Genomic DNA, 24,615 nt, shown 5'->3' with positions numbered 1-24,615 from the left:
CGCTGCCCCGCGAGGGGCCCGCGCGCCGCTAGCAGCATGTCTCGGCGCAAGCAGGCCAAGCCCCAGCATCTCAAGTCGGACGAGGAGCTGCCGCCGCCGGACGGGGCTCCCGAGCACGGTGAGGGGCCGCGGATCGCGGGGCGGCCGGGCGTCTGGAGGGAGCGGGGGCCCCGCGGACCCGGAAAGTGCCCGGGCTCCCGCGAGCCGGTGTATGCCGTGTGGCGCTCGATCCGAGCAGGCCAGCCTGGGAATCCGGTCCTCTGCCGGAGCGCGCGGCGCGGGAGTTTCGGGCGAAGTAAACTTGGCTCGGCCGCCGGGAGTTGAGCTGCGCGCGGAGGCGCCAGGGCTCGGGGACCGCTCGGAGCCCGCGCTGCCCCGCGGAGGCCAGCACGCCGAGCAGGGCGCGGGCGGGAGGGGCCGAGCTGCCGCCTCCGCGCCGCCCCCCGGGCTCCCCATGCCTGGACACTGGGACTGGCTTCGGCGATCGCGGCGCCCCCCAGGGAAAGCGCGGCGGCGGGGACGCGTCCCAGGGTCTCGAACCGCCGGATGCGGGCCGGGGAGGCCGCTGCCGGAGCAGCTTTGTTCGGCGCCCGGCGCCCCAAGCTGTGCGCGCTCGGAGCGGATCCACCGCCCTGACCGCGGCCTCCCCCTCCCAGGCAGGCCAGCGGCCGCCCCGTATGCCCCGAGGGCCGCGGAGCCCGCGAGGTCCGGGCGCGCCGACAAACCAGCGATCCCATTCCGAAGCGAGTAGGAAGTCGGTGTGGCCTGGCCTTTCCTAATGGCCGCCTTGGGAATTAACCCCGGGTGAGCTGCCCCGCGGCGCGGGGGGTGGTCGTGCACGCGGTAGGACCCCGGCACGCTTCTGTCGCCTCTCGGTTTTCTGGGCCTTTTTCTGCTCTCGGAGGCGCCGCGGCCACCTCTGCAGTCGGCTGGGGGGTAGGGACTTCCTGCCCATCCAGGAGGGAAGGTAGGAGCCGCGAAAGTTAGCGCCCGGCGAAGAGCGGGCTGGCTTGGCGCGCCCCAGCCGGGGAAAGTGAGGGCTCGGGCCTCGCGCCACCCGCGGGTCCCCAGGGTGCGGGAGGGGCGATCGCGGGACGCGGGGCGACCCTGCACTTGCCCGGAGCCTGGGCACCGAGTAGTATGATCCTTAGCAAACAGGCCGGCCAACTTTTTGGATTAACCTATTATAAGTGGTTTAGAGCAGATACGCATCTTTGCTTTGGGAACTAGGCTGCAGAAAATAAAAGGAGTTGAAGAGTTTAGCAAGCGGTGCCGTAAAGTTTGCAAAAGCAGGTATTCGTCCACATCGGAATGGAGGAGGGAGCAAAGGCTTCTTACGCGGCTGGGAATTCAGGAATTAAATAAAATTCGTGAACTCGTGAGGGTCTTTTTTTGTCGCTGCGGAGGTAAGAGGTTCTTATCTGTGTCGCCTGGTCACCCAAGATTAGAACGGGAGATATGCTAAAAAGAAACGCTTGCATATGGTGGGTAGATTAAGGACAAAGAATCTTTTTGTCATGGAAATGGATTTTTTTTTTGTTTTGTTTACTTCATCACATAGAATTTCTCACACTTGGTTTGTTTTCTATTGCCCTCAATGACTACATGATCAAATGAATGGATTTATTTCTGCCGAATGAGAAAGACAGTCTTTCCTTCAAAAGAACTACATTGCATCCCAGCGAGGAATTTTAAAGCTTTATTATTGTGGCTCCTGAATAGCTTAAAATCGGCTTTCACAGCCGCCCCAAAATGCAACAATGTAAATACTTCTCAGCTTTGTAGGGTCGTTATCAAAATGTGCAATGTCTCTTTTTATTAAAGCATATTTTAATTAATAGAGTAAAACCCCTTGTATTTAACAATTAACAAGCTGAGGCACTGCTATTCATTTTTAATTTCACTTCAGAAATGCGAGCGTGGTGAACGTCCTAGTGTAGCATGTGGAGGGGTCCAGAGCCCTTATTTGAAAACCTAAGATGGAGTAAATTATTCACAAGTTCTCTTTTGAATTCCCCTTGTTGTTATTGAATATATTTAGGGATGAAACATATTCAGGGTTGTTGTTTTTTTTTAATCCCACCATGGGATTAAAGTTTTTGTCAAGGCTATGTTTTTCACAATCATTCAGAGTTGTAATCAAGATATTGCCACAGTTCCTGATCATACTTTGCAACAGGCCAAAAATAGCCTGTCTGGGGCTGAGTCTCAGTGAGGAGTGTGTTCCCGCGATTGTCCCGGCAAACTGTTTAAAAAATAGTTCTTTCTGATTTAATTATTCTGAAGCTGATTGTTCATGGAGCATAAAAGATACTCTGTTCTCTGTTCACTTAAGGAATGTTCATGTATGTATTACTGTGTTGTGCTGATCGCCATTAGGAGGAGAATTAAGTAAAATGTTTTTTTAAAGATAAATGTTTGTGAAAACTAAATCACTCCACCGTGAATTCAGATATTCTCAGAATTATATTTTGTTAAAAGCAGTGGAAATACACAAACTATGCATCAAGTTATAAGTGAACTAAGTTAGTTTACATTGTTTTAGAAAGGAAGTAAATAATTCCTTTGTATCACTTTGGGTGTTACATGTTAATTAAAGCAGTAGATGCCTGCAATAAAATTGAAAGTTCTTGATAATGACATGAAACACAAATATTCTATGCAAAATTTTTAGTATGGTATGGGTGGGGCAGAGGTGCACAGTCATTAATTTACAGTAAAAGGCTTTATTTCTTTTAAAAATGTGACTATTATTTTTAAGACTTTAGTTTTTAGGTAAGCAATGAAAAGACAGCTATCCAAAAATGCCTCAGTGCTTTCCAGACCTTATTGCAGAAGTGAACTATGATGACGTATGTAGAACAGGAAAAAGTAATAAAGATTTACATAAAGTTCTAAAGTTATTCTGTTATTAAAGACGTGTTCTAAGGATGGCTGGAACTCAACTTACATTCCCAATAGGTACTATCTTTTAAAATTGCAAAGTATTTTCTTCCTGTTTCTGAAAATTTAGAAATAAATGGGATGCAGTTTTAGGATTCAGTTAATTAAATGTATGCCACCAATATTGAAATCCTTTGAGCCAGCTGAATGTTTTTGTTCTAAGAAAAATTAATTAAAACTTATAATGACGGAACAGCACTTACACTCCTACTAAGAGCTTTAAAAGGTGTATTATTGCTATCCTTCATTGGATAAAATACAAATTAGGAGGGATATATTTTATTGTCGATGGAAGGAAAATATGTATATAAGGAAGAACAAAAGAATATTATAATTTAAAGCAGTGTGCCATCCTGTATCGTTTGTTTTTTATTTTCTGCCAACTCACAGTTACATGGCTATCTTAAAAATCCTTTAAAATGTGGTGATCCTGTGATTTAAGACTTTACCAGTGGTATTCATCGACTGTGTTTAAATTAAGGGGAAGAAGGCCCCCAGCCCTGGGTGCAGAGATCTTTTCTCTTTTATCTGTCTGTGCATGGTTTGCCTTCAGCGCTCAGGGCACTCACTCACACACTTACAATTCAGCATTGCAAAAGGAAACAATACAGAAGCCACTTTCTAACATCCGTAGGCAGACTGTTTTCTCTGAAACATGAAACTTAAGGAGTAAGTTAAGCAGGAGGGGAAAGGAAAAGAAGAATTTGCATACATTTATTTTTAAAATGGCAGTTAAAATCCTAATCTATTTAAAAATACATAATTTGGTGACCAATAAAAAGTCTGCCAATTAATTCCCACCGTACAGAGAAAGAGCTGATTATGTAAGAGTTAGGGATTTTTTTAGGCACATTTAAACTTCCACAATCTATGCATAATCCAATATTTTTAGATCTGTTTAGATCCAGAAAAGGAAGGAAGGTATGGACCAACAGCAGGAATTACTTAGCAAGCTGATTATTTTTTGTATACAAGATGATGGCAAAAGCAGGCAAAAGTGGGTCAGATTTCATTTTCAACTACAGTCTCTAAGAGGCTTTGCCATTTACCCCAAGATAGCTCTGAGAACGTTTTCTTTTGGGGAGAACTCAGCAAAGGTGCAACCAAGGTTTCCGTTCTGTGTACTGAATACCAGTTAGAATTTAGCAACCTTAAATGTAAGTATTTTATTTGCATGAAATAAAAACCTGCTTAACTGCCAGTGAGGTCATGCCCCATCCTTTAAGGCTGGAAACAGTTTCAAGGAGAATTGTTAAATAATACTTACAATAGGAAGAGGTTTTGTTGTTTTGTTAGTTTTCATTTTCCTTCATGGTTTGTTGACCAGTTGCCAGGATAAGAACAGCCTTGTGAAGATGAGAGCTGACTCTACCGCTGGTGGGCCAGGTTTGCCATTACAGCATGTGTGACGCTGCCCACACTTCATATAAGATCAGGTGTAAATAAAATCTATGTAGAAATTGAACGTTTTACTATTACTCTACATAAACTTTTATATTTTAAAAAAGAGCCCTGTCCTTAGATTTTTTCCAGTTTTTCACTATTACTTGACATAAACTTAAACCCCATCCTTAGGTTTTTCTAATTTGAACACTTCTGTGATCTCAAAAGCAGTTAACTCTGTGATTTCCAAGCTGACGAGTAAGGCAAGTCGTATCACAGCAAGTGTGAAATATTAATTGAAATAATAAAATAATGTAACGGGCTCTTTATGTGAGAGATCAGGGTTGGCCTGTTTGTTAATTAAAGGCAAGAACTTGGGTCCAGGGAGACCTGAGGCTCTGGGGTGGTATTCCCGGTGCCCCTCCGTGGGCCTGTCTTTTCCAGGCATCCCGGATTAGTCCTGCTGACCATCCGGGACCCCTCCCCCTCCGAATTTCAGGAAGCCTTGGGGCCGCACAGGCTCCTGCCTGGTGGCCTGGGATCTGTGAGAAGGTGGGTTTGCAGGGGACTGGCAGCTTCCTACTGCTCTACCAAAGGTGGGTGGCTCAGAGCCCTGCTGCAACAGGCCTGCTGGTTTAACCTTTGCCTGCTTTGCCCTGCCAGAGGTGGCCACTAGATGTCAAGCTCAAAATACAATTAGTGCATCTGTGCTGTTGACCTTGGCAACAGGACTCACCAGTGTTCTGTTAAGTGTTAACACTGGCTCTGAGAGTGGACTGGGGACTCACAGGTTTGCCCTGTGCTGCTGGGCTTATCAGATGCCCGGCTAGTTCAGCGCAAGTGTTTATAGTTCTCCAAGAGGGAGAGAGACCCTTTTCTTTTGTGCGGCTGTTACATCTTGAACTGTTTAATTAACCCTGCAGGTGCCGTGGCCCTTGGTCTTAATTCTTCGCCATTCCTGGTCCTCTTTGCTGAATGCCCTCTCCAGACCGCCGTCTGATCGTTGACTGTAGGCTCAGCGCAGGCAGACGCTGGCTTCAGCCCCCGGGCAGAGCTTTTCCTGGAGGGTTTTTTTTTTTTTGCTCATGTGTGCACTTCCCCTGTAAAAACGGAACAGTGTGCTGAGGTGACGGCAAATCCTGGAAATGATTTAATACCCTGAGAGTCGACGGTCACAGTCGACCGATGGGCGCCTTCTTCCTGGACACGGCGCAGTGCGCGCAGCCGTGGTGCTCTTCAGGCCAGGTGTTTGCCGGTCCGAGAGGCTTGGCTTCTTTCTTTCTTGTTGTACCGGTGGATGTGGAAAGTGAGGAGTTGGGGCAGGACCCAGGTCGTTGGCTGCATAGACGCATGGAGGAGTAGCACGTTCAGTTTCATGTGTGAGCTGCTCTGGACCAAAAACTGACCCAGCACAGACCGAGCTTTTCCCCTCCCCGAGTTTTGATGGAAATGGTCTGCGTTGGCCGCCGAATTTCAGGTTCGTCCATTGCGCGTGAGGCAGATAGTGATATCCGTGCATTCATCGGAGGGGTGATTACAGCGTAACATCTGAATGAAAGAACGATTGTGCAACCTTGAAGTGCAACAAACATCTTATTATTTGATACGGCATCGGGCAGATAGTTAGGACAAGTGAACGTTGTGGCTGCTTTCCAGCTGCACGCGTCCATAAAGGAAACAGTGTTCTCCCTCCCCAGCGCTTCACCCCGCAGAGGGGAACCCGCAAACCTTTTAAACAGGAGGCGTTTGGTGCCTGTGCCACAGGTGGTCCGCCCTTAACACATCTGAGGCGTGGGCCACTGAGTCGGCGGAAGCCGGCCTGCGGGTCAGCGCGGCTTCGGCGAGGCGCGAGCGCCCTCCGCTGTCCGGCTCCGAGCGCACACGCTTGGAGGTCTGGGGAAAGGACAAAATTTTTCTATCGCGTCTGGAATTTCTTCTACATTGTTAAACACGGTAGGGGTCTCTATTTGTCTCCTCCTGTTTCACAGCTTGGGCTCAGTATGTGATAATTCATCTTTCTTTATGGGATTCAAAGCTATCATAAGGAGTTAAAAAAGAATTAATTTGCAAGAAAATAGTGTCTCCTAACAATTGGGGAAAACTTGAAAAATGCTTCCTAGATTTTTAAGGGATGGAAAAGGCACAGGAGAAAAGTACCGTTTCCGTTCCTCGAGACCCACGTGGCGTTTCCCAGTTACTAATTAAAATGAAGAGGTTAACATCCGTTTTCCCATAAGGGACAACTTTTGCTTCTCCTCTTGTTAATTGTAAGGAATTAAAAAGTGTAGCAGAATCAAGGTGAAAGTTGAGCTTGATCAACAAAATTATCAAACACCTGTTTACTGCTCTGCATAATTGGTTACTTATTTACAAGGCACTGCCTCCAGGACGCAGAGAATAAGAACACCTTGCTGAGAACTCCACTTAGAATTTTTTTAGGAAAGCATCATGTGGCAAATATTCTCATCAATATTACAGTGATGCTTTTACTTGTAGCTTAAAAAGATCACTGGCCATGTAAGCACTCTGCCAGGTCATCTCTACTTGGAAGACCACCTTAGCTTTTGCAGGCAGTGAAGACCTGATCCCTGTATAACATGATCCTTGTATATTGTATAGCAGACCAGGAGTCGGAGCTTAGAGAGAGATGACGCAAGGGGAGGTCCTTTTCACCCAAAGAGTTATAAAGGGACATTTTTGTTAAACATCCTCTGTGTTTTTATTAGTGAGAAGGGGGAAAATATGTACTTTTAAGACTGCCGTTGAGGCCCTCCCTAGGTTGGAGGCCTCTCTCTGAAAGGCGAGGGGAAGCATTTTGCCCCTCCTGTGGTACCCTGGATGGCACACGTGCTCAGGAGTGCTTGAACAGTGAGTGTTAGAAACCCTGAAAATCTCAAGTATAAACAGTAAAGTGTGGAGCTAGCTGTAAACTAATTGCACATTTCCTCTCCAATTGAAATAGCTTCAGCCTCCTGCGTGTCCCTCCTCCTGACTGCGTCCAGGAGAACAGACCCCATCGCCGGGCTGGCAGCCATGGCCAGTGCATCCTTCATGTTAGCGAAAAAGGGTTATTTTCATAACAGCTCCTTCCTCTCGTTGACACTCAGTGAATCCAGCAAAGCTGTGTGGCACTTTCAGAAAGTAACCTCCACTAAATACTGCTGTTAACCAAGAAGGGAAGATTCCTGCCTAAGTTCTGTTCCTGGGTGCACTGGTTGGCATTTTTCTCCACTAGTTCTAACACTTGCACAGTCTAAGCCCCTGATTATTTGCAGTTTGAAGTCTCTTAAGTCGTTGATCTGCCAATATGCAAAAAATAAATTATTTTGACATTAATGATAATGTTAACAATGCTTGTTTTTCAGTTGTCCCTTTTAGGAAGAAAGAATTTCCTATTGCATTGGAAATAAATTTCTCCAACTTGTACTGTTGTTACAGTGGCTCATGGACATGGCTTTACCATGAAACAAAAATTTTAAAGCCATATCAACAAATGGATATAATAACTTCTACTTTTAGAATGCAAAAGCCAGTTTCCAATGTAAGTTTAATTAAAAGATAGTTGAATCCGACACAATGGTGGCTTAAAACAATGGCAGGATTAAAGGACTTTAGACGTTATATGATAAAATTTGGAGCTGCTGTCAGATCTTTACTATAAGGGTTTTCTTGTTATAGAAAGCATTTTTTTAAAGATAAGTACTTCCAGATTAGCATGACTACGCTGTAACACGACGCGTGTAGCCACTGTAACGAGAAGCAAGTTATAACAACTTATTTTGCGTCTCACCCCGAATGCGACATGAGGTCGCTGCTTTCACTCTGGACTCAAGTGCAGTCTTGCTGCTTCTAAAGAGCTCTGTCCCCAGTGAAACAGGCTCGCTTTGGTTCTTCTCTCCCAACCAATTCAGTTGAAGTGCTTGTTGTTCTTTAAAAACGTTCTTAAAATATGCACCCAAAATTCCAATTCCACACGTGATGTATTAGAGTCTTTTCATTTGTATTCATTGCATTCAAGACTTGTCTTGTGAAATTTGTGCTTCTCTATAACTTTCATGGAATGCTAATCCCACTCAGATTTGATAGTGAAACAAATAGAAATTAACAATTGAAGTGATTGTGTTACCATATTTCATGCAGACCCCAGTAAGAAAAACTGTAAGTGGTGATTCTAATTTGCCCTCAATAAGAAATATGAATTGTATTGGATTTTTTTCCTTCACTGATGGTAGTTTTTTAAATATGTTTTAGTTAAAAGGCAAATTTATTATGAAACTTTGCTTATAAAATCCAACAACTGTTCTGTTAGGTTCATTAACACAATGAACTAACAGGCCCTAATGTTCAGAATGCCATTTTCACCCTATTTCCTTTGTTCAATTTTGCTTTCCTTCTTCAATTTTAGTGGCATACAGTGGAAGTTTATTTTACTTTGGCAAGAATATCTTCATTGTATTTAGGTAATTATTAATTTCCTTTAAACAAAATGGCTTATTATTTGGTAGATAGTGCTTAAATATTATTATTCTGTGCACGGTTTCTACAATTGAGACACAGTTATAATTTTGCTAACCTGCAATGGGGGCAGGAGGAAATTACGTTCCCAGCTTTCTTGACTTTGCAGGTGAACCCCACATACTTAGCACACGAAGAAAGCCAATGGAAATGTAAAAATGTATCTTTAAAGAAAATAGAGATTTCCTTGGGTTTCTTAAAACCTTAGAGAAAAATACAGTGTAAAATAAAATCCTGTTTCCTTATTTCACATGCCATAATTTGTTGCAAAGAAAATCTGGGAAATTCTCATTTGTAAAGATGTAAGTTAACGTAAAGTAAATCCTTTTAGCAATCATCGCACTTTAAATGATCCAGTAATCAACCAAGTTCTAAGCATTTTCTCAGTGAATTGTCCCTAATACATAATCCATATTAAAAAATATATTCTTATATAGCACAGGGAACTATATTCAACTTAATATATTCAACTATTATTATTTAATAATCTATAATGGAAAAGAATCTGAAAAAGAATACAGATATAAAACATAAATATGTGTATATACAAAATAATCACTTTGCTGTACACCTGAAGCTAATGCAACATTGTAAACCAGCTACACTTCAATAATAATTCTTTGGAAAAGAAAATGAAAAATATTCTTTGGACAAAATATACACTGTGTTTAATTGTGTAAAACTTTAAACGTATATACCATGTGAATGCTTTTGTATACCATGTAAGTTATACATTTTTTCCCTCTGAGGAATAAAGATGTGAAAATAATTTTTCAAAAAATCAGCATCATTTAATTTCTTTGTATTTTTCTCTTTTTTGTAGTTTTCTTTTTTAAAACTATTAAAACTCTCTATGAAGACTATGGCTGGCCTTTTATATCATAGTTTTAAAGTGTTAAATTAACTTGTAGAATATTTTGTGTTCTAATAATTACACTATTTATGATACAGTATAACACTGATTCCAACTTGATTGCTTAATGCAGATGAACTTTTTTAAATGGCCACTAGTGCTTTTTTTAATATGTTCTTCTGCAGAAGAACATCCCACTGTTTTGTTTTTTTTTTCATCCCACTGTTATAAACAAATTGTGAAGTAGAGATCCGTTGCCTTGTGTAATAATTTTTAAAATAAGTGAACTAAAATGTGAGATAGCCCATGTTTTCTTATCATTAAGAAATTATTTACCTGAAGAGTTGAGGCTTTTTTCCTGCCCTGTTCCATAACCTTTGTGGGTTTCAGATCAGATTTTGCATACATAGAGCAAAGTTAAGTACTCCAAGTATTTATTTTGTTAACGCTGCTATCTGCAGTATAAATCAGCCATGTCTTTGCTTCCAGCTACACTCGACCTCATTACAGACACCGATTCCGCTCCTGCCTCTGTGCAGTAAGGAGACTCCTTGCAGTCTGAGCTTCAGGACTGAATTTAGTTTAAAAGTCTAGCAGGTCTTTATGGGCTGCAGCTCTAACTTTTTCCCCTTCAAATGGTTGAGCCAGTTAAGAAAATGCTAATTGAACACTGCTAATAATTTTTTTCCTTTATTTTTATTAGTTGGAGGCTAATACTTTACAATATTGTAGTGGTTTTTGCCATACATTGACATGAATCAGCCATGGCTTTACATGTGTTCCCCATCCTGAACCCCCCTCCCACCTCCCTCCCCATCCCATCCCTCTGGGTCATCCCAGTGCACCAGCCCTGAGCACTTGTCATGCTAATAATTTTTTAAAGGCACATATAAATTACATGGAAATAGCAGCCTCGTGGAGAGCAGCCGACCAGCCTCGAATTATAGTTTTATTTTCTTCTCTAGGGGGGAGAATAAATGTTTTCACAAGATATTTTTTACAAGTCAGACTTCTCTGTTGAGATCAGTGTCGAATCCTTCTTTCCCTAAAACCCTAAACGAGAAAACATGGAGGCTTCTCAGCAAATCCATTTGTTGATGTTTCAACAGTAAATGGTTTTCAGGGATGTGGACCTGAGGATGCGTGGCACTTGCACTCAACTGCGCACGACAACAAAGGGCCGGCTTGAGGCTGTCATTTGTCTCTGTTCAGGTGATTTGTTGCTGTCACTCCATCCGCAAGTTGACAAAAAGCAGCTGCAAGGCAGTTTTACCCAGGCCGGCACAGGGAGCCTGAGCACCCCATTGAGGGCTGCCTGTCACCCCAGCCCCCCTGAAAGTAGGAGCTGGGCATATCCTCAGATGTTGGTTTCTCCTTCCTGTATAGCTATTTATTTGATCAGGTGTGAATGAGAATTATTCATTAAACAGGGTTGTTATTCGGCACAAGAGGGTAACGGGAGTCGGCAAGTCGCCGCCTACAACAGTAATTAAACATGTGTAACCAATTAGAGGGTTTCCACCATGGCACAAGCATATAATTTGCTAAGTCTTTCTATGTGAATAGATGAAAATAGGTACAAAAAGTGTGTCTGACTACAACATTCTCATGTTAAACATGTCAACATAAATGAACTTTAAATATATAATTTCTAGTTTGTTAACAATCTGTGGGACACGATTGGCCAGTAACAGTAACATATAATTTTGGTTCATTTTGCCAAGAAATATTGCATCTGACAGAGGCAATTAATTGTATTAAACATGATTAATTTTAGGCACAGACTATATTGATGGTGTTCGTTTGGCGAGTCCTGAAATGTAGAAACGTACTATTTCTGGGGGCAAGTGCACCCGCTAAAAAGATACAGGATTGATGTGCTGATCGAACTGTAAGTCAGGGAGATTGTTTTTCTGAGCAGAGATGTAAGAAGTGCTTATATATTCTTTGTTATATTTACAAATGAAAGTATTTAGCTGAAATTTCCTCCATGAAATAAATGCCCATTGATTTGAAAGGTTCTGTAGAATTACATTAAATCTTTAATGTCTCCACGCGGCATAAAGATAATAAATCTCCGTGGTCCGAGCCCAGGAGAGAGGCTGCAGTCGGCTCCCCTGTCAGGTGCTGACGTGAGTTTGAAAGGTTACAGATTAGTTTAGCAATGTTAAGCGAACTGGCAAAGGCATCTCTGATTTTGCTGGAAATGAGGAAGCCGGATGGTAAGGGAGTCCTAATGAGCCCATCGAAGGCTGGCTTTGTACCCAACAGACAGGGTGGCTGCAGATTGTATGAAAATATTGGAAATCAATGGCTTCTATGGAATTTCATTAAGAAGCAGTATCCACAATTGATAGAGCCTCATAATTTGATGGATTGTGCTAAGAAAATGATTAGCTAGCTAGAAAGAGTCATAGAATACACACGCCAGGACGTCAGAAATGTTGAAGTGGGGTAATTTGTACAGAATAAAAAATATTGATTTTACTTATGTGCAAAATTTTGAGATGGAGGGCGGGCTGTCTCTCGAGGCCGGGCTGATGTAATGTCTTGCTTTTCCAGCGGCCCCCGGGGAGGGCGCCGAGGACGCGGACAGCGGCAACGAGAGCCGGAGCGGAGGCGAGGACACACACGTGTGCGGGAAGTGCTGCGCTGAGTTCTTCAAGCGGGCCGACCTGCTGGCGCACAGGGAGGCCTGCACCAAGAACCCGCTGGTGCTGATCGTGGGCGAGGATGAGCCCGCCCCGCCCTCCGAGGACTTCCCCGAGGCATCCCCGTCCAGCTCGCCCAGCGAGCGCGCGGACAGTGAGGCCGCTGAGGAGGTGGCGGCGGCGGCGGCGGCCCCGGAAGGCGGGGAGGCCGCGGAGGCAAGGGCACCTGAGCGGGAGGACGAGCCCATGGAGGTGGGCGAGCCTGCGGACAAGGGCTTCCAGGGCTCGGGCGCGGCGCACGCGGGGCAGCCGCCTCCCCCGCCAGGCCCTGAGCCGGCCCCCGGGGCGGTCTATGGCATGCCCAGCACCAACGTGACCCTGGAGACCCTCCTGAGCACCAAGGTGGCCGTGGCGCAGTTCTCGCAGACCTCACGGGCCGCGGGCGCGGCGGGCCCGGGCGGCGGCGTGGCGGCCGCGGCGCTCCCGCTGATCCTGGAGCAGCTCGTGGCCCTGCAGCAGCAGCAGGTGCAGCAGCTGCAGCTCATCGAGCAGATCCGCAGCCAGGTGGCCCTCATGAGCCGCCCGCCGCCGCCCTCCCGGCCGCCGCTGCACCCTGGGCCGGCCGCGCACCCCACCCTGCCGCTCTCGGCAGGCACCGGCCCCGCGGCCACGGCGCAGGGGCCCGCCGCCCCGCCGGCGGCCTACGAGGGCCCCCAGCACCTGGCCCCGCCGGTGTCCGCAGCCAGCACCCCGCACGTCCCGGGCGGGGGCCCCTCGGCGCCGGAGCCCGGCGCCCCCACGTGCTCCGGCGCCCCTCCGGCCTCCACGGCCTCCACCCCAGCGGCCGGCGCCTCGGGGGGCGCCTCCCGGCCGCAGAACACCCCCACGCCCCCCGCCCTGGGGCCCGGGCCGTTGCTCAGCTCCGCGCCCAGCCTGCCAAGCCCACTGCTACCTCAGACCTCCGCCAGCAGCGTCATCTTCCCCAACCCGCTGGTCAGCATCGCGGCGACGGCCAACGCGCTGGACCCCCTGTCGGCCCTCATGAAGCACCGCAAGGGCAAACCCCCCAACGTGTCGGTGTTCGAGCCCAAGGCCAGCGCTGAGGACCCCTTCTTCAAGCACAAGTGCAGATTCTGCGCCAAGGTGTTTGGGAGCGACAGCGCCCTGCAGATCCACCTGCGCTCACACACCGGCGAGCGGCCCTTCAAGTGCAACATCTGCGGGAACCGCTTCTCCACCAAGGGCAACCTGAAGGTGCACTTCCAGAGGCACAAGGAGAAGTACCCACACATCCAGATGAACCCCTATCCGGTGCCTGAGTACCTGGACAACGTGCCCACCTGCTCCGGGATTCCCTACGGAATGTCGCTGCCGCCAGAGAAACCAGTCACCACCTGGCTGGACAGCAAGCCGGCGCTGCCCACTGTGCCCACCTCAGTGGGGCTGCAGCTCCCGCCCACCCTCCCAGGCATGGGCGTCAGCAGCTATGTGGACTCTCCCAGCCTCACCCCCGCCAACCGCTCCCCGCAGCGGCCCTCGCCCGCATCCAGCGAGTGCCCCTCTTTGTCCCCAGGCCTGACCAGCTCCGAGGCAGGCGTCCCAGTGGCTGCAGGGTCCCCGCAGCCGGCACCCTGTGGGTCTTCCCTGCTCAAGACCGAGCCCGTGAGCCTGCCCTGCACAAATGCCAGGGCAGGTGACCTCCCGGCCACGGCGGGGCAGGTCTCCACCACGTCTGCCCTGGCGGACAGCGGCACATCCCCAGGCCTCTGCAGCCCAGTCCTCCCGGCTGGGGCCGAGCCATTTAAGGCCAAGTTCCCCTTCGGAGGGCTGCTCGACTCTATGCAAACGTCCGAAACCTCCAAGCTGCAGCAGCTGGTGGAGAACATAGACAAGAAGATGACAGACCCCAACCAGTGCGTCATCTGCCACCGCGTGCTGAGCTGCCAGAGCGCCCTGAAGATGCACTACCGGACGCACACGGGCGAGCGGCCCTTCAAGTGCAAGATCTGCGGGCGTGCCTTCACCACCAAGGGCAACCTGAAGACGCACTTCGGCGTGCACCGCGCCAAGCCGCCCCTGCGTGTGCAGCACTCCTGCCCCATCTGCCAGAAGAAGTTCACCAACGCCGTGGTGCTTCAGCAGCACATCCGCATGCACATGGGGGGCCAGATCCCCAACACACCACTGCCCGAGGGCTTCCAGGACGCCATGGACGCCGCACTGCCCTACGACGACAAGGCCGCCGACGCCCTGAGCGCCTGCGATGACGACATGGACGACAACTCCCTGGAGGACGACGCCGAGCTGAAGGATGCAGCCGGCGACCCGAACAAGCCGCTGCTGGCCTTCTCAGGCTCCTGCCCACCCTCCCCGCCCTCCGTCATCTCCAGCATCGCCGCCCTGGAGAACCAGATGAAGATGATGGACTCGGTCATGAGCTGCCCGCAGCTGACCGCCCTCAAGTCCCTGGAGAACGGGTCTGGGGAGAGCGACCGTCTGAGCAACGATTCATCCTCAGCTGTGGGCGATCTGGAGAGCCGGAGTGCAGGCAGCCCGGCCCTGTCTGAGTCGTCCTCCTCCTTGCAGGCCCTGTCGCCCGGGAACAGTAACAGCGAGAGCGTGCCCTCCAAGTCCCCGGGCCTTGTTGCCCAGGAGGAGCCCCAGGAGACCCCGCTGAAGACGGAGAAGCCAGACAGCCCGCCCCCCGGCCCTGAGAACGGAGGGGCACTGGACCTGACGGCCACCCACCCGGGCCGGCCGGCCGTCAAGGAGGAGGCCCCCTTTAGTCTGCTGTTCCTGAGCCGCGATCGGGGTAAGTGTGCGAGCACTGTGTGTCGTGTGTGTGCCAAGCCCTTTGCTTGCAGGAGCGCCCTGGAGATCCACCTCCGCAGCCACACCAAGGAGCGGCCGTTTGTGTGCACGGCCTGCGGGCGCGGCTGCTCCACGCTGGGTAACTTAAAGCAGCACTTACTGACCCACAGGTTGCGAGAGCTGCCTCCCCAGTTGCTTGACCCCAACTTTGCTCTAGGTCCCGGCCAGGGCACCCCGAGCCTGGGCCCTGGCTCCACGCCCACCACCATCAAAACGGAAGTGAACGGGCACAGCAAGGCCGGCCTGCTGGCCGAGGGTCCGCCGTTGCCGGCTGCCGTCCAGGTGCCCCCCGGGCCCCCGACGGTGATGAGCCCCGGTCTCGCGCCCATGCTGGCCCCGCCGCCGCGCCGGACGCCGAAGCAGCACAACTGCCAGTCGTGTGGGAAGACCTTCTCCTCGGCCAGTGCCCTGCAGATCCACGAGCGCACCCACACTGGGGAGAAGCCATTTGGCTGCACCATCTGCGGGAGAGCCTTCACCACCAAGGGCAACCTCAAGGTGAGGGTCGCCCGGGAGTCCCCTCGCCTCCTCTGGTCCTGGCTGAGGGCTTCCCCCGAGAGAGCGTGCGTGTGCCGTGTCAGCGAGGAGCTTGCCTTCCATACAGGTCTGTCCTCCCCTCGAGAGCCTGGTGCCACCTGAGAGGCTGCAGGGTGTTGGAGAGATGCACACTCGCTGCCCTGAGCCCAGTGGGTCACTGGTATCAACAGGGCTAGGCTTTTAAATGCTTCCACGTGACACAGATGCTGCTGATCCTGTCCAAAGGCCAAGGCTTTGATCTGTGGGTTTGTCCACGTGATTGCCAAGAGGGCCTGGTGGGCATTTGGCAGAATCTTCCCAGCCTGAGGGCCAGGGGCAAACGGTACGATGATATAACGCTGGTATGGAAGATGTGGCCAGGCAGCCCATCTTCCCTGGAGGCGGGGTGTGTGGCCCAACACCACGGAGCCATTCAGGCTAGCATGCTGCTTTCCAGCCCAGGTTAGCTGCGTGTGGAGTCTCAGTGACCCCCTTCAGTAGGCACTGTAGACATGGCTTCCACTTCCTCACGAAATGAAGGGCACCTGAGGTCCTTGCTGACCACAGGTGCCCAGGCCTTCCCTCTATGTTTGGGAGAAAACCAGAGAAAGAGGCACAGGGAAGGCAGGAGTTCCGAGTAGAAGACGATTTGGGTGTGGGGGGAGCTTTGGGACCCTCCGGGTGGCCTGGGGGTCTGACACCTTAGTGGGGAAGTGATCCTGTCAAGCTGCGAACTGACAGGAGCATCCATCAGCTCATCGGTCGGCTTGCCTTGTACTTGATGAAAGGAGTGTTGCAGGTTCACGTCTCAGATGTTCAGAAAAGCTCACCTGACAAGTTTGTTGTCCCAGATGAATGCTCAGGCTGGGGAGGAGGGACGGAAAGGAGCTGGAAGGCGTCCCCTGGCCCCGGATGCCCCTGTAACCGGAGGCTGGGCGCGCTCACGCCCGGGTGTGGCTCTGTCCCCGCAGGTGCACATGGGCACCCACATGTGGAACAACGCTCCCGCCAGGCGTGGCCGCCGCCTGTCGGTGGAGAACCCCATGGCCCTGCTGGGCGGCGATGCCCTCAAGTTCTCAGAGATGTTCCAGAAGGATCTGGCCGCACGGGCCATGAACGTGGACCCCAGCTTTTGGAACCAGTATGCCGCTGCCATCACCAACGGGCTGGCCATGAAGAACAACGAGATTTCCGTCATCCAGAACGGAGGCCTCCCCCAGCTCCCTGTAAGTCTCGGCGGGAGTGCCCTCCCCCCACTGGGCTCCCTGGCTGCCGGGCTGGACAAGGCCCGTCCAGGCAGCAGCCCGCCCATCGCAGGGCTGGACAAAGCCAACTCGGACGCGGGAGGTGGCCGGCCGTTCACACGGTTCATTGAGGATAACAAGGAGATTGGGATTAACTAGCCACGTCCCTGCCCTGCGGGTCTCCTTCTCGGTTCACCCGGAGCAGGAAAGACGTCACCGGGTGGCCGCCCGAGGTGGCCTCGCGCGCTGCCCGGTTGCGCCTTTCGAGGTGAACTTGAGAACTCGGCAACCTCGGAGATAGATTTGAGTCAGAAAGAGATGTCTTCCGAGAGCCGCCTTGGAAGCCAAAGGGGCTCAGACCACATCCATTCTATCCCTCCAGAGCCCGCCCTGTGCCAGGGAAACTTGTTCAGTGGTCTTGTTGGAATTAGTTCGAAACTTGAACTCTTTATCTCAATGACGTGGTCCAGTGCACCCAACGCCGGTCCCGCGCAGCACCTTCGCCTGTAGTATTTATGACGTTCAGATGATGCGGGTCACAGACAATGCAGCCTGACTGTAACAGGAGCTTTTGTACTGCAGGATACATCTGGCTATGTGATTTTTTTTTTTTTAAAGCAAGATTTGTTTTACTATAAATAAGTGGGTGATTTCCATGCAGGCAAAATTGTGAAGTTCTGTTAGGAAACAGCATGCTTTTCGTGTGCAAACACCTGTCAGTAACAAGCCTTTTTTTTTTTTTTTTTTTTTTTTTAATTTAAATGTCTGTAGCTGCTATGTGGACAGTGGTCTCTAGTGTGGTCTGTAGCCCAGCAATTGGGAACAAGTCACAGACAGACGTCACCATGAATTATTCACAACGTTATAGCAGTTGTGAGTAAATATTTCACATTATCAAAGCTGTACAATAAAAAGGTAATGTTTGTATAATGTGGTTGCAAACTCTTAATTTATACTGTTGCACTTTTAGTATTTTGTATTAGGGAGGTTTGTCTATAATTTGAAAATTTTAAAAGATGTAAAGCATTTTATAACTAGTAGTTTGATTGAAGGAAAATGAAAAGAAAAAAAAAGCTGTTACGGTCTTAGGTCAAACGATACGAGAAATCTGTGCTCCTTAATCAGGAACGCCACCAGGACTTGTCAGTTCCTCAGTAAACTCGGGCCTGCCATTTCTTACACTGAGGGATTTAACTTTTCTAGAAAGCCCATTTAAAAGCTTGACCACCCCTAACAAAACTCTGGTGAGCTCGTCTTAGGGCTGTGACACCACAAGACAAGCCGGGAGGGGGGAGCCAAGCGGCTGCCGTGCGGGTGTGACCTCACCATCCCCTCTGCTGCTTCCTCACGCCCGCGGACCAGACCCCGACTGCCTGCAGGCTGGCCTTGTGTTCAATAAACTGAGAGGTGCCGGGTGTTGGGCAGTGTAATCCATCATAACCGGGACATTTTCTGGGTTTCTGATTGATTTATTACCTTCTCAGATGCAAACGAAGCGCACTGTGGTCCAGTCACTCGAAGTGCAGGCTTGTGCTGGTGACGGTCAGCCGCTCCGAGTCAGGGAAGGGGCCCGGGCAGGTGCAAGCGGCTGGGCTGAGCCAGGCCATGTGGACGGGTGGTGTGTTCTACCTCATTCTGTGTGCTGCACGCATGCTGAAGTCTGAAAGCGAGACCTCCTCTGACTGCGTGGTCCCCCTGGTCATCGTGCCCGGGGACAGCGTCGGGAGGCGAGCCTGGAGGAAGGAGGCAGGCAGTCGGCCTCCTCAGCAGAGACCGAGCTCTAGGACAATCTTCCTAACACAGCCCCAGCAAGCGCAGACCACATCATGTCGCTGAGCAGAGTTTCAGAGCCTCACAGATGAGCAGACCTAGCAGTGGTTTCTGTTGGAAAAGAACATGGAACTCTCCCGCTGTTTCCCACGGAGGTGGGATGGAGTGAGCCCCGGGGACCCTCTCTTCTCCCAGGACGGGTGAGGGTGTCCCTATGTCGGGAAGAGAAAACAGGTGCTCGGTGTCGCTGTGTTTCAGCAGTGAATGTTCTTATTATTTATCTGTGTCTCTTTTGGTGTGATTTTGGGGGGGGGGGTCGTATTTGGTACCATGTAGTGTTCTGTCCTCCCAGAAAGATGTGTATATACCGTGAGAAGAGAGAAATGTAAAGTGCTGTACATAAGGCAGCTCGCGGCGGGCAGTCAGACTGCCCGGCCTGTGTCCGGGCGAGGCTGTCCCTCCGCACGGTGGAGAGACACTATTTTTCTATTGCAGCACCGTGCAGGGCCGGGCCCTCCCTGAACCAGTGCAGAGTTGTTACCCAGATCCAATATTTTTTATGACAAAATCTGTGGCTTGACACATCTACTGATTGAAATGGATGTCTTAGTCTAGGTTCCTATTTTTGTCATATGGAATTGAATAAAATGCAGGATGTAATATTATTTCTGAATGGCGTTCCTTGATTATTCTAATGGAAAAAGTGAAGTTTGAGGTTATGGTCATTGATGGTGGATGTATATTTGTGGTGTTTCTCCAAGGACAGTCAGTCAGGTCTGACAGCTTAGATTTAAGCCATATCTAAGTGTGTCTTGATTGGCCTTGAAATTTTCATATTTCATCTTTTTCTAAAATAAAAAGACAGCCTCTTGATTGTGGGGTTTTTTTTTTTTTAATTTACATCTTTGATGGAAGAAGATGTGGTAGAAAATGTCTAATGACTAGAGACTGTTGACAATGTCCAAAAATGACAGCACTCTGAATGACCCTCCTCTGGTGGGCCTTGAGGGAAACCTTGGTTCTTTGGGGCCCTGGAAAACTAAATAGCTGTGCCTCCAGCGGTGATTCAAGAAAGCAGGCGAGGGAAGAAGGTGCAAGGCCCTGCCTGAGCCTGTCAGTCCCAGATGAAGGTGCTCCTCACTTGAAAAGAAGCTTTACCTTGCCAAAAACATGTGATAAGGCATAAAACCTTAAATAATTTAGTAGCTCCTGGATATCAACATATATAATCCATTTCTTCTTTTAAGAAAATAACTGCTGATACTAGAAGCCACAGTAAAGTTCACCTAGGAGACGCTGGGTGATTTTGAAGTGTTAAAGGTACTAACCACTAAACTAGCTGCCCAGTCCTCCGGCAGGTGTCATATATCATGGACCTTAGGAATTAAAACCCTGTTGATTTCAGAGCTAGAGTAGAAATTATGAGAGAGAAACCGACTAAATCAGGTAGTCATTTTTTAACATATGGTAAGGAAATAGCAAAAGATTTCTACAGTCATTTAAAGTAATTAATATAAATTAAAATGTTAAAAAAAAGAGACTTACTTCTTAATTCAAAAATGTTTCTAGTGTAAAACCAGAGGTATTTGGGCTTAACAAGCCTGGATATTTACTTCTTTCTGACATGAACTCTAGCTGGCTCAGACAGTACATCAAAGAATCATAAATGCCAACAATCCCTAAAAATTATTTATTTAAATATATTTCTATTCTAAGTTGGTTGCACGAACAATTAACATTTCAAACTAATTAAAAAGCATTGCTTAAGGGCCAAAAAGCAATTGCTGTGAAGCCCTTGCTGTTTAACTCTGTGTGTGTGGGAGCTTCCAGGCAGCCTGGGTCCCCTGCCCACTCCTCCTCTGTGCCTGGCAGGCAGCACCCAGCACCCGCTGCGGCGTTCAGAAGCCGCAGCAAACATCAGGGCTGTTTATTACTGGCTGCTGCACGCTGTCTCCAGCCCACCCACCTTCAACTCGCTTTATTTATTCTGGCTGGCTGTCCAAGGCATGGAAGACCCCCGGCTCTTCCCCCGGTGCATGCTTTCGGTGCATAATAAGGTCACATGTGTGTAATTCTGCAGCCAGCCTGTCACCTTGCAAGTATGCCAGCCGACCTGAGGACCTCAGGTTCAGCCTTTGTGTTTCGAGTCCTGTGCTCATTTCCTCATTCCTGGGCTGAGGCACTCCTTTGCTTCTTTAAGAAGTTTTTCTAGGGACCCGGTGCATCTTTGAAAAGCAGAGGCTGTGAAATGTTTCTGTGAGCGGGTCTGTTGGCTGATGTTGAGCTATGGGAAAATCTGATCTACAAAATATTCTGTGCAACGCTAGGAAGATAATGAAATCCTTTTCTTTTTCACTTAAGTGGGAAACACTGTGTATTGTTTCAGCACTCTTTTACGAACGGAAAACCTTAAAATGAAATCACCATAGAAACATTCTGCCATTCTCCTGTCCACATCTTTGTGCCAGGGTGGCGGCCGTGAGTATGTCAGTGTCGCCGAGTGGCCCTGGTCTTCCCCGCAGTGGCTCAGGCCGGGGACAGGCCAGGCTGTGCCCTGTGAGACCCCAGCAGTTCCTCCTTCTGCTCCCCAATCTGTAACAGTGGGGGAGAATTTGATGACAATAAAATTTCCACTTCCAAAAATCAGTGTTTTTTTTTTCTTTAAACAATTACCACTAATGTACATCTTTCTTCCCTGCTCCCTCCAGAATTCAATAGACAAATTGATGGCATCTGTATAGAGAGAAGATACAAATGATTAGCTAAGAATATAAATATGAAAAATCTATTACGAATGACTTTGCTAAAGAAAATATGTGGAATCATATTTGGACCATGAAAAATGTGTTGGTATCTTTGATTTTTTTAAAAATCATTGAGTTTATTGAAGCTTTCAAAATGCAACTATATTTAAGGTAAAATAAAATCAATCTCTGTGAACATTATGCTGATTGCATTTTCTGTCAGAAAGGAGACCTTTTCAGGTGGATTGGGTTTTGTCATGTTTGCACGTCACATGCAGAGCCTCATTAAGGCGACATACAGATATCTGTGTCAGTGTAGACACTCAGCAGAGGATACACTGGAGCAGGGATTGTCTCATCGTTCTTTTTGGTGAGCAGTTAGAGAACCTTACTATTAGCACTGGGTTTCCCGTCCTAATTTATAACTGCATGTGAGGTTCTGGTGTGATGTCTTCAGAAGGAAGGCTTGCAGATTACTCTTAAGTGGCTCTGCCTCAAGCTCTTACTCGTGGCTGAGTTCAGTATTCACTGCACACTGAACCAACCCAGAGGGAGATCATCAGAATGTTGGTGAGACGGGAGAGAGGAGGAGAGGGGGTCCTGGATGTGAGAGCCCATGCATGTTGTTAAGGGTTCCCTGCGTCACTGAATGGAAAACATGATTCATAAGCTCCCAAAGTGAAGGGATATGTGTATATCCCTGTGAATCACTCACTGTATCTGATTCAAACCTGGAAATAAATGTCTGACTGTAGTCCCAAATGTGGTCACTCGTGAACATGGGGATTTTGCACATTCCACCAAATGTTTTCCAAGTCGGTCTGCTGCACGTGTTTTTGTGCCACAGAGTTATCTGTGAACTAGGAATGTCTCAGGAGTGTGGGCTCCTTCCCTCTCCAGCTGCTGCTTTTCTTCCATTTATGTTTTCTTTCTGGTTGAACCTCAAGGACACCTGAACTTTCATAACCTTTTACAAGTCAGGACCAAAGTCACCACATTTCTTGTGTAACTGACATTGTACAAGATGGATTATATGTGTGATATAAAACATTTCTGTTTTATTTACTTTTTCTATTTACAGTATCAAGGACAGCTTGGGAACAGGTCTTGTTAGGACCTAAATTTACCCAGAAAAAGGAATATGTCACACCCGCCCACAAACACCCCCTCTAAGGAAAAACAGGCAGCCTCAGGAAAAAACGTTTTCCACTCTGACAATAGGGGAAGTTTTAGGGATACACAGTGGGAGGAGTACATAGAAACTTCCCCACACATTCAGATAATTGAACAATAAGTTAGATTTTGAATTCATTTTCCTTCACAAGTAAGCCTGGAGTTGTTTGGTTTCTCCCTAGGAAATAGACGGGTCTAGGAACAGTTCTTGCGGTAGAGACTGTGCTTGAGAGCAAGAAGCATGAGCGTTTCCTTTGTATCTTGTGTTTTTGGCATTTCCATTCTTTCCTTGGTTTCTCATTTGGGGCTTTTTGTTCTGCTCTGTGATGTTTGGTAACGGAGGAGCTGCCCATCGCTGCAGAGGCCGTGCGGGCGGGGGTTTGGGTCATGAAGAGTTCTGGAACCCAGGTGTCTCCTGGTTGAGGGTTAAACAAACTAGATAATTGAAAAGAGGTAGGAGCTGTGAAGGCATTCTCTTCTAAAGGTGAGCAATTCACTTCTGTGACATCGTGGATAAGTCACCCAACCTGCTGATAATTTTACCCCCAAGATGAGTAGCTCTTTATTTACTACATATGGATAAAACACCAACTTATTAAAGAACCCAATCTGGAAATTGTACCAGCAGTGAAAATAAACACTAACAGAGACATAAAGAGTAGAAAACTCACCAGCATCTCAGAGTTTTTTTTTTTCTCAGAGAGTTTATAGCTGCATTAACCTCATGGATTTTCAATTAGGAGCTATAGGCAATTTGGGAAATGAACTTTATCAATAAATATTTGTAAATGATTAGCTTTTCCTGAGGGCAACTACACATTTTTCATAATCTCAGTACACTTTCTAGGACTTGAACAAATCCCTGAATATTGTTTAAGATGATGAACCTCCAGCTCATTTGTTCACGATGAACCCCTGGTCCACTTAGAAACCTTCCCATTATGTTTTTTTTGCATTGTCATCTCTTATCCAGAATTTATATCCTGGCTTGTGTTTCTCTTTTTTTCATTTTCTGTTTTAACCTTGATTCTGTCACTTTTATCCGTTTTGCTGGAAAATAGTTGAGATCAAGTTTTAAGTTAGAAATCATGATGTGAGGGAGTTCCCTCTCAGTCCAGTGGTTAGGGTGCGGCGCTTTCACTGCTGTGACCTGCACTCAGTCCCTGGTCGGGGAACTGGGATCCTCAAAGCTGTGAGATGAGGCAAAACAATACATAAAACTAGAGATCTTAACTTGGTTATTTTCAAGACTGGTCCCTGAGGCTGAGCTCTGAGCCCAGTCATCTCTCTCTTCCAGTAGGCTGAATGACTCAGTTTTAGAAATACAGACCCAGCGGTCTTTGTGCCTGGACTTGGTATTTAACTGAAGACAAATTCAAAGGTTTCTCTCAGTCCCTGAAAAGGGAAACTCAGATGATTTTGACACCCACTTTTGTCTGCAGGCTTCCCTTTGGCACAAACAAAGCATCCTCCGTGGTGTGGAGACCAGCGTGCACAAGCTGCCTTACCTGGTGGTCCTGGACTTCCCCCCCAACCCCCCCAGAAATGCTCTTGTGTCTGCCAGGAGGCGGTGAGGGGCAGACGGACACTGTCTGCCGCTGGGCAGGTCCATCTGAGTCACCCTGCAGACCCTGCCTCCTGCTGTCCAGGACTGACTTGATCTTGATGACAGTGAACAACAGTGACCCAGTAGTTCATTTTGCATAATGTCTGGTGTGGTTGATGGTATCTGACTTGGTTTACTTTGGGAGCATTAAGGGAATAAGTGTAGGTATTTAAAATTATAAGTGCATTAAAATAGTACTTGTAATCACAGGAAAAAAGTACCACCATACCTCAAATTGAGCTTTGGTGAATGCTACAAAGAGAACACAAGTATGGGATCTTGCAGGAAAAGTGACGTGGCCTGGTTCTTCATAAAACTCACTTTTTAAGACATTATTAAACCTCAA

At 48.1% G+C, this 24,615-nt stretch overlaps 1 protein-coding gene across 1 annotated transcript; it reads left to right on the top strand.

The window, feature by feature from the left end:
* SALL3 (spalt like transcription factor 3) lies at window positions 1-19,614 on the top strand. The gene is made up of 3 exons (XM_043444513.1): window positions 1-118; window positions 12,257-15,714; window positions 16,704-19,614. Exons 1-3 carry the CDS (start codon window positions 37-39, stop codon window positions 17,133-17,135), a joined length of 3,972 nt encoding a protein of 1,323 aa, XP_043300448.1. The 5' UTR covers window positions 1-36; the 3' UTR covers window positions 17,136-19,614.
* Window positions 19,615-24,615: the final 5,001 nt, after the last annotated feature.

This window comes from Cervus canadensis, chromosome 23 (assembly GCF_019320065.1).
Source record: "Cervus canadensis isolate Bull #8, Minnesota chromosome 23, ASM1932006v1, whole genome shotgun sequence".
NCBI lineage: Eukaryota > Metazoa > Chordata > Mammalia > Artiodactyla > Cervidae > Cervus > Cervus canadensis.
This window is presented reverse-complemented; position numbering and strand designations above follow the sequence as displayed.

What these genes read in the sequence shown, in the direction of transcription:
- SALL3 (XM_043444513.1), top strand. Translation starts at nt 37, where the DNA reads ATGTCTCGGCGCAAGCAGGCCAAGCCCCAGCATCTCAAGTCGGACGAG. An exon ending in GGACGGGGCTCCCGAGCACG is followed by an intron (nt 119 to 12,256) that starts GTGAGGGGCCGC and finishes TTGCTTTTCCAG; the next exon opens with CGGCCCCCGGGGAGGGCGCC. An exon ending in CCACCAAGGGCAACCTCAAG is followed by an intron (nt 15,715 to 16,703) that starts GTGAGGGTCGCC and finishes CTGTCCCCGCAG; the next exon opens with GTGCACATGGGCACCCACAT.